A 13,228-nucleotide genomic window follows, 5' to 3' on the forward strand; every position below is an offset into this window, starting at 1 on the left:
CACACAGCACAGCACAGCATGCAAAACTGCACACCAGCACAGCATTGCATTGCAGGCAGCGCTGCACAGCACACACCATTGCACACCAGCACAGCACTGCACAGCGTGCAGCACTGCACACCAGCACAGCATTGCACACCAGCACACAGCACTGCACAGCACACAGCATTGCACATCAGCACAGCATTGCATTGCATGCAGCATTGCACACCAGAACTGCACTGCACAGCACACAGCATTGCACACCAGCACCGCACTGCACAGCACGCAGCACTGCACACCAGCACAGCATTGCACAGCACGCAGCATTGCACACGGCAGCCCCACCTCCCACAACCATCGCCCCGCCCCCTCCCAGCTCCGCCTCCCCTTTTCCTTTCCCCCCTCCCTTCTCCCCCCCCCGGCCCGGCATGGCGGAGGCCGCTCAGGGCCGCGTGCAGGAGGCGGTGGAGAACGTTGTGCAGGAGCTGGAGCGGGACAGCATCCGCGGCATGCAGGTACCGCCCGAGCCCTTGTGCTCCCAGTGCCCCCCAGTACTCCCAGTGCCCCCCCATTACCGCCCAGTGCCCCCTGCAGCCTCCCCGTGCCCCCCAGTCTCTCCCTGTGCAAGCTCTGCACGTCTCCCTTTGCGCTCCGTGCAAATTTTGTGCCCCATTCAGTGCATGCTGTGCTCCCCCCGCAGTGCACGCCGCGTGCAAGGTATGTGCAACCCCCCCAGCTCGCCCCCTGCCCCTCAATCTTGCAGCACGTGCTCTGTGCAAACTTCGTGGCCCCACCCCAAGTGCAAGCCCTGTCATCCCTCCAAGCGCATGCTGTGTGTGCAAGATTTCTGCCCCACATTGCATGCCCTGCACCCCCCTCTCCCCTTGTGCATACTCTACGTGCAAGCGTTGTGCCCCTTAAGTGCGTGCCCTGTGCAAAATTTGTGCCCCCTCCCCTCCAATTGCATACCCTGTGACTTCTTCATCCCCCCCCTAGTGCACACCCTTTGCAAGATTTGTGCATCCCCCTTTCGGAACGTTTTGCGCCTTGTGCAAACTTGGTGGTACCCACCCTGAGTGCATGATGCTCTGCATACAAACTTTGTGCCCCCCTCCCTTCCCCAGTGCACGCTCTGTGTGCCAGCTGTGTGTCCTCCAGGTGCCTGCCCTGTGCAAAATGTGTGCAGCCCCCCAGGTTAGGGGCTGAGCTGCTGCAAAGTAGCTCTGTGAAGAAGGACCTGGGTGACCTGGTTGACCAGCAGCTAAACAGCAGTTGACCAGTGGTTGACTGATGGTTGACCAGCAGTTGACCAGTGGTTGACTGATGGTTGACCAACAGCTGACCAATAGTTGACCAGCAGTTGACTAATGGTTGATCAGCAGCTGACCAACAGCTGACTAGCAGTTGACCAGTGGTTGACTAATGGTTGACCAATACCTGACCAATAGTTGACCAGTGGTTGACTAATGGTTGGCCAACAACTGACCAACAGCTGACCAGTGGTTGACTAATGGTTGACCAGCAGTTGACTAATGGTTGACCAGCAGCTGACCAACAGTTGACTCGTGGTTGACTAATGGTTGACCAACAGCTGACCAGCAGTTGACGAGCAGTTGACCAATGGTAGACCAGCAGTTGACCAGTGATTGACTGATGGTTGACCAGCAGCTGACCAACAGCTGACCAGCAGTTGACCAATGGTTGACTAATGGTTGACCAAACAGTTGACCACGACCCAGCAATGTGTTCCCATGGCCAAGAAGGCCGATGGTATCTTGGGGTTCATCACAGATTTGTACAACCCCCCCACCCCAAGCATGCCCTGTGCAAAATGTTTGCATCCCCTACGTGCAAGCTCTGTGCAAACTGTTCCTGCCCTGCAGCCCTCAGCTCTGTGCAGTTCTGGCTGCACCTCAGATTGCTCACACATTAGGAGGGGTCCCCTAGGTGCTGCACCTTGCTAACCCCCCCCCCATCCCTTTTGCCCACCCTTTGCAGGCCACCATGTTCCACTGCAGCGCACGGTGCTGCGAGGACAGAGCAGCCTCCATGCAGCAGGTGCAGCGCTGCATTGAGCGTTGCCATGCACCCCTGGCCCAGGCCCAGGCCATCGTCACCGGCGAGCTGGAACGCTTCCAGGTGAGGATATATGAGGGTACACGAACACATCGTGGGGGGTGACACCCCAGAAAGCTGTGCTGCTGTTCAGTGAGACCTGGGCAGGCTGAGAGCTGGGCAGAGAGGAATCTGATGAGGTTCATATGAGCTACTGTGGGGTCCCTACACCAGGGGAGGAATAACTGCACGCATCAGTGCAGGCTGGGGGCTGAGCTGCTGGATGAGGAGCTCTGCAGAGAAGGACCTGGGGGTCCTGGTTGACCTACAGTTGAGTGGTTGACCAACAGTTGACCAGTAGTTGACCAACAGCTGACCAGTGATTGGCCAACTGTTGATCAGTGGTTGACCAACAGTAGACCAGTAGTCAACCAACAGTTGACCAGTAGTTAACCAACAGTAGACCAGTAATTGGCCAACTGTTGATCCGTGGTTGACCAACAGTAGACCAGTAGTTAACCAACAGCTGACCAGTAATTGGCCAACTTTTGATCCGTGGTTAACCAACAGTAGACCAGTAGTTAACCAACAGCTGACCAGTGATTGGCCAACTGTTGATCAGTGGTTGACCAACAGTAGACCAGTAGTCAGCCAACAGTTGACCAGTGGTTGACCAACAGTTGACCAGTAGTTAACCAACAGCTGACCAGTGATTGGCCAACTGTTGATCAGTGGTTGACCAACAGTAGACCAGTAGTCAGCCAACAGTTGACCAGTGGTTGACCAACAGTTGACCCGTAGTTAACCAACAGTTGACCAGTGATTGGCCAACTCTTGAACAGTGGTTGACCAGCAGTTGGCCAGTGGCTGACTAACGGTTGACCAGTGGTTGACCAACAGTAGACCAGTGACTGACCACAGGCTGACCACGAGCCAGCAGTGCGTCCTCATGGCCAAGAAGACCAGTTGGACTCTGGGGTCCACTACAAAGAGTGTGGCCAGCAGAGCAAGGGAGGTGCTCCCACTCTGCACTGAGGAGTCCACATCTGGAGCACTGGGTTCAGCTGTGGGCTCCTCAGTTCCAGGCAGACAGGGAACTACAGGAGAACCATAGAGATGGTAGAGGCCCAGAGGAGCATCCCATGATGGGAAAAGGCTGAGAACCCCAAGGCTCTGTTGAACTGGGGAGGAGAAGGCTGAGAGGGGATCCGATCCATCATGTAAACACGGGGGGAACCCCAGAGGTCCCTCCAACCCCATATAGTTCTGTCATTCTTGTGACCTGTGCCCCCTTGTCCCCTTGCAGGACCGCCTGAGCCGCTGCACGCTGCACTGCTCTGACAGAGCCAAGGATGCCCTGGAGGCAGGCGGTGGGGAGACAAGGGCACGATCCCAGCTCGATGCCTGCGTGGCTGCTTGTGGGGATGAGCATCTGCGCCTGGTGCCCGGCATGGCCAAGAGGATGCGGGATGGGTTGGCAGCCCTACAGCACTAATGGGTGCTGTTGGGGTGGGGCTGGTGGTATTAAAGGCAAGGAGCTGCACTCGTGGTGCTCGAGGGGTGCTGGGGTGATGGCGGTGCAAAATGTAGGGTGCAGGTGTGCAAGGTGTAGGGTAGTGGCTGTGCAGTGTATGGGGTGGGTGTGTGCAAGGTATGGGGTGATGGCTGTGCAGTGTAGAGGGGGTGGGATGAGCCATGCAAATGTGCATTGTATAGATAGGGTGCAGGTGTGCAAAGTGGGGGACAATGGCTGCGCAAGGTGTGGCGTGCAGGTGTGCAAAGTATAGGGTGTGGGATGAGCCATGCAAGCATGCAATGTATGGGGTGAAGCTTTTGAAGGGATGGGGTGATGGCTCTGCAGTGTATGGGGTGTAGGGTTTGGGTTGATGGTTGTACAATACAGGTGTGCAAGGTATGGGGTGATACCTGTGCAGTGTGTGCAGAGTGAGCCATGCAAATGTTGAGTGCGTGGGATGAACTGTGCAAGCGTGTAAGTTGTGGGGTGATGTGTGGGGGGTGAGCCATGCAGATGTGCAAGGTGTGTGGCAGAGTGTAGGATGCTGGATGTAAGTGTGCAGTGAATGCGGGATGCTTCTGCAATAGGGTGGGGTGCAGGTGTGCAAGGTGTGGGGCAGTGCTTCTGCAGGGCGTGGGGGTGTGCAAAGTGTGCAGGGTGCAGACGTGCAAGCTGCACAGGCATGGGGTGATTCCTGTGGGTGTGCAATGGTATGCATGCAATGCAGTGGGTGTACAACAGTATGCATGCAATGCAGCGTGCATGCAGTGTAGTGGCCGTGCAGTGGTGCATATGCAATACAGTGCGTATACAACAGCATGCAATGAGGTGTGCATACTATAGTGGACATGCAGTGTGGTGTGCATGCAGTGCAGTGTGTGTGCTTTGCTGGGCGTGCACTGCGGTGTGCATGCAGTGCAGTGTGGTGTGCATGCAGTGCAGTGTGTGTGCTTTGCTGCGCGTGCACTGCGGTGTGCATGCAGTGTGGTGCATGTGCTATAGTGGATGCAGTGCTTTGTGTGCTATAGAGAGTGTGCAGTGTGGTGTGCATGCAGTGTGGTGTGTGTGGTTTGCTGTGCATGCAATGCAGCATGCATGCAGTGCAATGTGTGTGTGCAGTGCAATGTGTGTGCTGTGCTGGGCGTGCACTGTGGTGTGTGCTGTGCATGCATGCAGCGTGCGTGCTTTGCTGGGGGTGCACTGCGGTGTGCATGCAGTGTGGTGCTATAATGAATGTGCAGTGCAGGGTGTGTGTTATAGCGTGCAAAGTGCTGTGCATGCAGTGTGGTGTGTGTGCTTTGCTGTGCATGCAGTGCAGTGTGCTGGGTGTGCAGTGTGGTGTGTGTGCTTTGCTGTGCATGCAATGCAGTGTGCATGCAGTGCAATGTGGTGCGCATGCAGTGCAGTGTGTGTGCTGTGCTGAGCGTGCACTGCGGTGTGTGTGCTGTGCATGCAATGCAGTGTGCATGCAGTGCAGCGTGTCTGCTTTGCTGGGCATGCACTGCGGTGTGCATGCAGTGTGGTGCGTGTGCTATAGTGGATGTGCAGTGCGGTGCGCATGCAATGCGATGTGTGTGCTGGGCATGCAGTGCGGTGTGTTTACTGGGCGTGCAATGGGGTGTGTGTGCTGGACGTGCAGCGCGGTGTGCACGCAGCGCGGTCCATGCTGTGCAGCAGAGCTGCGGGTTCTCCCGCACGTGCTGGATGGCGCCACTGCTTGCGCGCGATCCGGGAACCTCTCCCAGCGCGCATGCGCGCCCCAATCGAGCGCTCTGATTGGCTGCCGGCGAGGCGCGAGGGGTGGTGGGAAGAGGGGCGGGGCTCCTATTGGCTGAGCGGGCGACGTGATGACGTCAGAACGCGGCGCGAGCGGCAGCGGCGCTGAGGAGACGCCATGAGCAAGGCGCATCCGCCCGAGCTGAAGAAGTGAGAGGCGGGCCGCGGGGGGGGCGGCGGGGTCTGAGGTGGTCCCAGCGGTACGGGAGGGGTCCGGGGTCCGGGGTCCGGGGTCCGGGTCCGGGTCCGGGTCCGGGTCCGGTGGAGCTCGCAGCGATGGCGGCCCCGACCCCACACTGACGCGGCCTCCTCCTGTTGCGCTCTCGTTGCAGGTTCATGGACAAGAAGCTGTCACGTGAGTCGCACTGCCGTACCGTGGTGGGGGAGGGGTTGCCCTCTGAGCTCCAGTTGCCCCCACAGCTCGCAGCCCCGGGTCCCCTTCCTTCTGACGCTGCCCTTTGAGCTGATCCCTCCTCTCCCCTTTTCTCCCTCAATTGGTTCGCAATGATCCCGTTTCTCGTAGTGAAGTTAAATGGCGGCCGCCACGTGCAGGGGATCCTGCGGGGCTTCGACCCCTTCATGAACCTGGTGATTGATGAGTGCGTGGAGATGGCACCCGGCGGGCAGCAGAACAACATCGGCATGGTGGTGAGTGCTGGGGGAGCTGGGGGGGTTGTAGCATCACAGCGTGGGACCTTACAGCCCCCCCAATCTCACCTCCTGCCCTGGGCTGCGTGCCCCCCTCCAGCTCAGGCTTCCCAGTGCCTGTCCATGGCTTTGGGGAATGGAATGGGGAACCCGCAGCTCCTCTGTTCCAGCATCTCGTGGTGAAGAATTTTCCCCTAACATCTAATCTAAATCTCCTCTCTTTTAGTTTCAAACCATTCCTCCTTGTCCCATCACTATCTATTCACGTAAAAAGTCACTCTCCCTTCTGCTTATAAGCTCCCTTTAAGTGTTGGAAGACCCCAGTGAGGTCTGTCCACAGCTTTCACTGAACAAGCCCAGCCCCCTCAGCCTGTCCTCACAGGAGATGTGCTCCAGCCTTTTGAGCATCCTCATGGCTTTCCTCTGGATCCTGTCACACAGTCCCATATTCCTCCTCAGGCTTGGATGCAGGAGAGCCTCAGGAGGGCAAATCAGACGGGGACAAACCCCTCCCTGCCTGCTGCCACCCCTCTGTTGCTGCAGCCCAGGATGCTGTTGGCTATGAGGTCACAAGTGTATGTTGCAGTCTTGTGTCAAGCTTCTCATCTACCTTTTCTATCACCCCCCTCCTGCAGGAACCTTTTCCAGCAGGCTGACTGCTACCATGAGCCCCTACAGTTCTGTCATTCACTTCAGTTCTTGGAGCTGCGTGTGCTATGTGGCTTTTTAGGAGAGAAAGATAGAGGGAAAGAGAACCTTCTGTGCTGTGGGTAACAATGTGCTTCATCTCACCTCCTGCTGACAACTTCTCTTTGTAGGTAATACGAGGAAACAGCATCATTATGCTGGAAGCTTTGGAACGAGTATAGTGGCAGAGGAACCCCATACTGACCTGACCCTGTTGTGTTTTGTTTACTCACTCGAACCTAGTGAAGCGACCACAAGTGTAAGCTTATTTTTTGTTAAATAAATTTTGTACTGGTTGGTGTAACCCGTGTAAGCTGTACTTGGTGTAACTGAAGCCTGGGGCAGTTAATTCTGTGTCAGTGTCAGCTTTTAAGCTGGGGGGAGGGCTTTCAGGCAGCTTCATTTCTTCCAGTGGATGTTCAGATGATACTGCCTGTATCTTCCCCCCCCCCATAAATAACAGGCTGTGACACTTCTATTTCTGGCATTGCTCTGTGAAGAGTGAAGGGGACTGAAATATCTCTCCAGCTGAAGTGTTTGCCTGCAACTTCATGGTGATCTTCACTTCTGTGCTGAGGCAAAAGTGGTTTTGGTTATTCTGATTGCCCCCACGCAGCCCAGGGGGTGAAGCAGACAGAACAAAGCACTGACCCCAAGGTACCAGCAAGCTTCTAAGAGTTGAATCGTGTTCCAGCACGCGCAGACTCCTGTGATGTTGCTAATCTCAGTGCAAGTCCTGCAATTTAGCTTTAATCAAGTGTGTTCATCTTTACTAGCACAGCAAGTGTGAGGCGATGCTAGTGGAGGCTTGTTAGTGAGAATTTGAGCTAAGCAAGCACATCTTGCTGGTACAGGAGAGCTCTGCTGACAGAGGACTGAGTAGCAGCTCTGAGTAACACAGACACCAGTTCAGGGCAACACCTCCAGCTTACATTCAAACCAGTACATTACTACTTTTTGTAATGGCAACATTGTATTTACTGCATAGTTAGACATGGGTGAGGTTCAGCAGCAATATTAGATCCAGTCATGGGTCAGAAGAGTTTATCTGCTACAACCTACTGCTGCCCTGCTGTCGTTTTTAGGTCATCCAAGCAGTTGACACTTCCAAAAGTTGATGAAGTACGTGCTGTGTGTTTTGTCTGTTTTCCACCCGTTTTGGCAACTCCTACACAGGTCTGCTTCTGTTCTCCTCTCTCTTCCTTCCCCCAGCTGCAGAACTTGTTCTGAATGAAATTAAAGAACGTTCACTATTTTCCCTGCACTGGTCCCACCCTGAGGGCTAGCTCCTTGATACACCCTTTTAAAAAAAAGTGGAGGCAGAGAGCTTTAATGCTAAGAAGCTGACTTATTTTCCCCCCCAACGGAGAGATGTGCAGAGAGGGAGAGCGACATGCACAGGTCTAAGGGAACAGTGCTCAGTTAATCACAGTGATGCAGATCCTGGGCTTGGTAGGATCTGAAGGACACTTTAGGGTCAATATGGCATTTAAAACATCTTGGTTATCTTACACAGGGACAGATTGAAGGCTTTGCTTAAGGGAGGGCCAGCTCACTTGGGGAAGTGCCCCCCACTTTTGACAGCAGTTCAAGTCAGCTTGTGTCTGGAGCTGGCTGAATGTTTCCTCCTTCTTCGAGGCCAAGTGAGAAGTTAGAATAAAATCACATCATCCAAGCTCCTCCTTTATTCCTTTTAGTTGCGACTACATGGTTTCAATACATGATCTGTATCTCTGGGGGCCGTAGTGGTGCACAGCTCAAAGCTCTGTTTTCAGTTTCTCATACAAGTCTTCCTGGTCGATCTTGTCTGTGTTGCCATACCAGCGGTGGTAGGCGAGCAGCGCGGCGTTTTTGGCTGCAATGGAGCTCATCTCCATGGCACTTGCAGCCCACTCAATGCCATTCAGGTAGTAGATGTTGTCATGGAGGATGATAGGTGGGAATTTATTTGGGGGGCTGTAGTGGGGATATGCCAGCCACTTCTTCACCTTGACAGAGTCGTAGGAGGAGAAAAGCAAGTTCAGCTGCTCTTTTGTGAGCTCTTCCTTTGAGAATATCTTCCAGACTGCTGACTGCAAGGGTGGCTCTTCTTCGCTGCCTCTGTTTTCCACAGGAGATACGATCCCCACGCTGTTGATGAACAGTTTGGGATTTTCTGTAGTGAAAATGGCACCCAGATGAAAGGCAGATGGGTCTTGGTAACCGAAGAAGGAGGAGTTTAAGCGGCCGTGCACAAACGTAGCCACGGTCTGTTGGTAAGGACTGGAGAACTCTGGGACTGGAGGACTGAAGTTCTTGAAGGTGATGTTGGCTATTTTGCGGTTCAGAGGAGCAGCAATGACAACAATGTCATAAATGTCCCCTGTCTGTCCTGACGGTGTGTCGTAGGTGATATGGTAGAGGTTAACTGGGTCCCCTGGGGAAGACAGGAGGGGTGAAGAGCTCAATGATGCTGTTCCACCTCATTTGTCTTTCTGACAAACATAATGTTTTGAATGCCATCACATTTAGGCTCGTTATGCCTTGCTGTGAACCAAGGCTTGTTTGAGTAGTATAAGATTAGCTGACGGCAGGGCTGTGATCTGAGGCTTTAAACAGAGCACAGTTTTCATTGTAAAAGACCAAAGAAAGCCCAGGCTGTTGCTTTGGTCTGCCAAGAGCAAAGGTCAGTGTGTAGCTGCCAGAGCTGGCTATTTCCCCCCCCCACCAAAGGGAAAGCAAACAGGACCCACCTGTGGATGTCTTTCTGGTTTTAGGCTCTATAGACACGACTGTACCAGTGATAACATCTGCTTTCGAGGCGTAAATAAGACCAGTGCAGACAAGTTTGTTTCCCCCTTTCACTGACCAAAGGCTTGATCCTGCCCCTGCCAGAGACACGGCACCTACAAGGAAACCACAGTCATTAGCACTGCTTGTTCAGCACCGTTTTGTAGGGGACCACTCAAAACATCACGTGGAAAGTGAAAGGAGAAAACATCCCAACGGGACACAGAGCTTGAATGAGGACGAAGGGCTAAGTAGGTCATGTTAGCAAGCAATTGCTCGCTTGCCAGAGTAACCCAGTAACCCAGCAAGGGAGGGTGCTGCTTAACAGTAGGAGGAATTGTTCTGCAGCAGGAATAAATAGGTTGCTGCCAGTATTTGCCCAGCCCAGGGAGCAGGAATCCCAAAGCACACGGTGTCACCTGAAGTGTGCTCCCCTTTCACCACGGGGAGGACGTGTGAGCTGCTCACCTACAAAACCATTGATGTTGACACCTTGCCCGTAATCGACCCTCATGGCTGGACAAACCATCTCATTTATGAACTTCTGGGAAAAGCTGGCTTTCTGCATGGCTTCATCGATGGTTTGGTTAAGTATCTGGGTGAAGTCGTTCCCTCCAAGGGCATGGAAGAGCTGCTCGTAACTGCTGAAGGTGTAGTCGTGTGTCTGGTAGCGATAGATCCTTTAACCAGAGACAAGGAAATACATCTAACAGCTGCACAACTGTGGGTTACCCAAGGCACTCTTATCTTGGAAAGGGAACTGAAGCATTCAATTGCTGCTGATTATCTTTGTGGCCCTTGGAAGCTGAGGAGAACCTCACGTGCCTTCTGGCGTATGACTCTCAAGAGCCTCACAGTGTTTGGTAGGAGCAGTGCTCCTCCTTCCAGCCTAAATGCCATTGGCCTAAAATGATCATCTGCTCACCTTTCCTGATAAAAGCACTTTGTGCAGTTACAAATCCAAGGATCTCTAGCACCCAGGTGCTAAAGACCCATGGACCATGCTATCTCCAACCAACCAGCAGCACACTGCCTCTTTTAGTGCCCCTCACAAGGTGACAGCACCAATCTTGACCTTTTTCCTTAGGAAAGGATTGGCAACAGAGTGGACAACCAAAGAATTATTTTTCAGTGGCAATAGGGTGATTTCACCAGTTTTTGTAGCTCAGCAGCAGGTAAAATAGAACAGCAGAATCACGCCAACCTTCTCATTCAGCTTTCCCATCAGCCATCCCCCTCCAGGACCTCTCCTAATGTTTCTGCCACTTGTGAACACAACTGAGCAGCTGCCTTACCGCATGAACTTGTCCAAGATGTCCTCCACCCACATGTTCATCCTCAGGGGGCTGAACCCATAGTGCCAGAGCAGCTTGAGGATGTTGATGATGTACCAGCTGCTCTCCTCGAAGACGATCTCCTCTCCGTTATAGATGCCCATGAGTTTGCCAGGGACAGGGATAGCAGGGAGGCCTGGAGGAAAGGGTGAACAAAGGTGATTTAATGAGAGGTGAATCACAGAACCATTGAATATCCCTGCAGGCTGCAATGATATCTCCCTTCAGTCTCTACTCTGGGCTGAGCAAACCAAGAGACTCCAGCTGCTCATACACTTCCCCTATAGACTCTTCAGCATCTCTGCAGCCTTCCTTTGGACACTCTCTGACAATTTTATGTCCATTCTGTACTGCAGTGCCCAAAACTGCACACAGTACTCAAGGTGAGGCCTCACCAGTGAGGTGTAGAGCAGCACAGTGCCATCCCTCTACCCACCAGCAATGCTGTTTGATGCACCCCAGGGTACAGTTGGCCCTTCAGGCTGCCTGGGCACACTGTTGACTCATGTTCAACTTGCTGTAGGCTGAGACTGCAGAGAATCATTAAGCTTAGAGCCTTTACAGCTTTGGCCACTGAGACCATCTGGTCCAACCACGGCTCTTCACCATTCCCATTCCTCCTCCTCCAGTCTGTACATACACCCAGGGCTGCTCCTTCCCCAGCATCAGCACTTGTTCTTGTTATACTTCACGTGGGTGAAGGTCTGCCCAGCCCTCTGATGTGCCCAGGCCTCTCCACTCTTGATGAAGGCAATCACTTCTCCCAGTTCAGTACCATCAGACACCTTCCAGTCCCACATCCTCATCACTGAATTATAGAACGAGAATCACCCACATCACAAGGATCACAGAACATCCCTAGTTGGAAGGGACCCATAAGGTTCACTGATCCCAACTCCTATAGGGAACTGGCCTGAAAATGGAGAACCAGGAGAACCCTGCCAGCCACCAGCTTGATAGAACCCCAAAACCCTTTTGGCCCAACCATCAGCCAACTGCTCACCCACAGCAGTAACAGGACAAGAGGTAATGACCTTAAGTTGCACAAGGGAAGGTTCAGGTTGGATATTAGGAGCAATTTATGCCCAGGGAGCTGTGCAGTGGGGTCACCGTCCCTGGAGGTGTTAAAGGGTAAATGTTACATGGAGGAACACGGACAGAGGGCACAGTGGGATGGGTTGGACTTTGAGGTCTTTCCCAACCTGAATGATTCTGAGAAACAGCATGGAAAGCTCTACTTAAATGCAAACAGATACCAGAGCATGGCTTCCCTCACTCCATCAGATGGTTGACCTTGACACAAAAGGACACCAAGGGAGCCTTCCCCTCCTGAACTGCGACCAACAAGCACAGAAACCAGCTGCAGCACTTCGACTTTCAGTGGCCCTCGCCCCACCGCAGCGTCTCAACATCAGAGGGCACAACGAGGGCTGGCAGCAACCAACGAGACCTCGGGATCTGACACAGCGCCAGGCCGTAAGCTGAGATGACTTTGGCCGTGCAGGGAGAGCGGCTGCGGGGCGGAGATGCGGGCTGGGATGCGGAGCCCTCACCCCATAGCAGAGGGGCAGCCCCCCGCCGCGCACTGGCTGCAGGATACTCACCCAGCTCCTTGGCGAAGTGCTTCATGTGCAGGTTGAGGGGGTGCAGCACGGACCCCCCCGCCTCGTAGCTCGCCCCTTCCATCTCCACCGTGGCCAAACGGCCGCCCACCTCCCCCCGCTCCAGCACCTCGATCCGCACGCTCCTCCCGAACTTCTGCCGCAGGAAATAAGCGGCCGCCGTCCCCCCGATGCCGCCGCCGATCACGGCTGTGGGAGCGGAGCACAGCGTTAAAGGGTGAAACCTCTCCTCCGCCTTCCCCCCCCAGCCCGCAGCGGCCCCTCCGTACCGATCTTCCCCGGGGCAGCGCGCTGCTCCCCGCGGCCCGGGACCGGCGGGCAGAGAACGGCGAGGAGCAGGAGGAGGAGACGGCGGGGCGGCATGGCGCTGCTCTGTCGGGCCGTGTCGTGCAGGGCCGGGCCTCACGCCCGCCCCTTGACCGCTCAGAGGCGGGGCGAAGGTGAGGACTTAAGGTATCCGACGTCAGCTTGCAACCAGCAGCGCCGCTGGTGTAGTGGTATCATGCAAGATTCCCATTCTTGCGACCCGGGTTCGATTCCCGGGCGGCGCACTTAGCTTTTTTTTCCAACTTCCAACTTAAATTCTTGATTCTAAATTATTTTATTGACTGACTGCACTTCTCTCTTTTCTTTTAACGCTTCTGCCTGAGGGAGGAAGCTGGCACGGCCAGAAGGAGGTAACAAAGCACAGCGCGCTGACACGCCGCCAATGCTCAATCACTGCTCCCGCAACGCGCATGCGCACACATAGCCCACCTCCCCCCCACATATACCCCAGTGCGCATGTGCACGCAGCGTAGCGCTACTGCGCCTGCGCCGCGGGCCGGCGCCGGAGGGGA

At 54.5% G+C, this 13,228-nt stretch overlaps 3 protein-coding genes and 1 non-coding gene across 4 annotated transcripts; 3 read left to right on the forward strand and 1 right to left on the reverse strand.

Annotated features, from left to right (window-relative positions):
- Positions 1–344: 344 nt before the first annotated feature.
- Positions 345–3,580, forward strand: TIMCC (TIM double twin CX3C motif chaperone). The gene is made up of 3 exons (XM_031596972.2): positions 345–497; positions 1,981–2,121; positions 3,344–3,580. Exons 1-3 carry the CDS (start codon positions 411–413, stop codon positions 3,530–3,532), a joined length of 417 nt encoding a protein of 138 aa, XP_031452832.1. The 5' UTR covers positions 345–410; the 3' UTR covers positions 3,533–3,580.
- Positions 3,581–3,731: 151 nt separating this feature from the next.
- SNRPG (small nuclear ribonucleoprotein polypeptide G) lies at positions 3,732–6,968 on the forward strand. The gene is made up of 4 exons (XM_031597000.2): positions 3,732–5,479; positions 5,662–5,684; positions 5,853–5,977; positions 6,796–6,968. Exons 1-4 carry the CDS (start codon positions 5,448–5,450, stop codon positions 6,844–6,846), a joined length of 231 nt encoding a protein of 76 aa, XP_031452860.1. The 5' UTR covers positions 3,732–5,447; the 3' UTR covers positions 6,847–6,968.
- A 1,358-nt stretch (positions 6,969–8,326) lies between these two features.
- Positions 8,327–12,819, reverse strand: PCYOX1 (prenylcysteine oxidase 1). Its single transcript, XM_031596998.2, has 6 exons — positions 12,659–12,819; positions 12,372–12,578; positions 10,729–10,903; positions 9,902–10,113; positions 9,397–9,549; positions 8,327–9,080 (listed from the first exon to the last, which is right to left on the reverse strand). Exons 1-6 carry the CDS (start codon positions 12,750–12,752, stop codon positions 8,422–8,424), a joined length of 1,500 nt encoding a protein of 499 aa, XP_031452858.1. The 5' UTR covers positions 12,753–12,819; the 3' UTR covers positions 8,327–8,421.
- Positions 12,820–12,869: 50 nt separating this feature from the next.
- Positions 12,870–12,940, forward strand: TRNAG-CCC (transfer RNA glycine (anticodon CCC)). Its single transcript has one exon. It is a non-coding gene; the product is annotated as a tRNA-Gly (tRNA).
- Positions 12,941–13,228: the final 288 nt, after the last annotated feature.

The sequence above is a fragment of the Phasianus colchicus genome, chromosome 27 (assembly GCF_987193195.1).
Source record: "Phasianus colchicus chromosome 27, bPhaCol1.hap1.1, whole genome shotgun sequence".
Lineage (NCBI taxonomy): Eukaryota > Metazoa > Chordata > Aves > Galliformes > Phasianidae > Phasianus > Phasianus colchicus.

Excerpts from the sequence above, each read along its gene's own strand:
- SNRPG (XM_031597000.2), top strand. The coding sequence starts at position 5,448 with ATGAGCAAGGCGCATCCGCCCGAGCTGAAGAA. Across the intron at positions 5,685-5,852 it reads CATGGACAAGAAGCTGTCAC|TGAAGTTAAATGGCGGCCGC; the intron begins GTGAGTCGCACT and ends CGTTTCTCGTAG. Across the intron at positions 5,978-6,795 it reads AGAACAACATCGGCATGGTG|GTAATACGAGGAAACAGCAT; the intron begins GTGAGTGCTGGG and ends TTCTCTTTGTAG.
- TIMCC (XM_031596972.2), top strand. The coding sequence starts at position 411 with ATGGCGGAGGCCGCTCAGGGCCGCGTGCAGGAGGCGGTGGAGAACGTT. Across the intron at positions 498-1,980 it reads ACAGCATCCGCGGCATGCAG|GCCACCATGTTCCACTGCAG; the intron begins GTACCGCCCGAG and ends CACCCTTTGCAG. Across the intron at positions 2,122-3,343 it reads GCGAGCTGGAACGCTTCCAG|GACCGCCTGAGCCGCTGCAC; the intron begins GTGAGGATATAT and ends GTCCCCTTGCAG.
- PCYOX1 (XM_031596998.2), bottom strand. The coding sequence starts at position 12,752 with ATGCCGCCCCGCCGTCTCCTCCTCCTGCTCCTCGCCGTTCTCTGCCCG. Across the intron at positions 10,904-12,371 it reads GCACTTCGCCAAGGAGCTGG|GCCTCCCTGCTATCCCTGTC; the intron begins GTGAGTATCCTG and ends CCTTTCCTCCAG. Across the intron at positions 9,550-9,901 it reads CAACATCAATGGTTTTGTAG|GTGCCGTGTCTCTGGCAGGG; the intron begins GTGAGCAGCTCA and ends GTTTCCTTGTAG.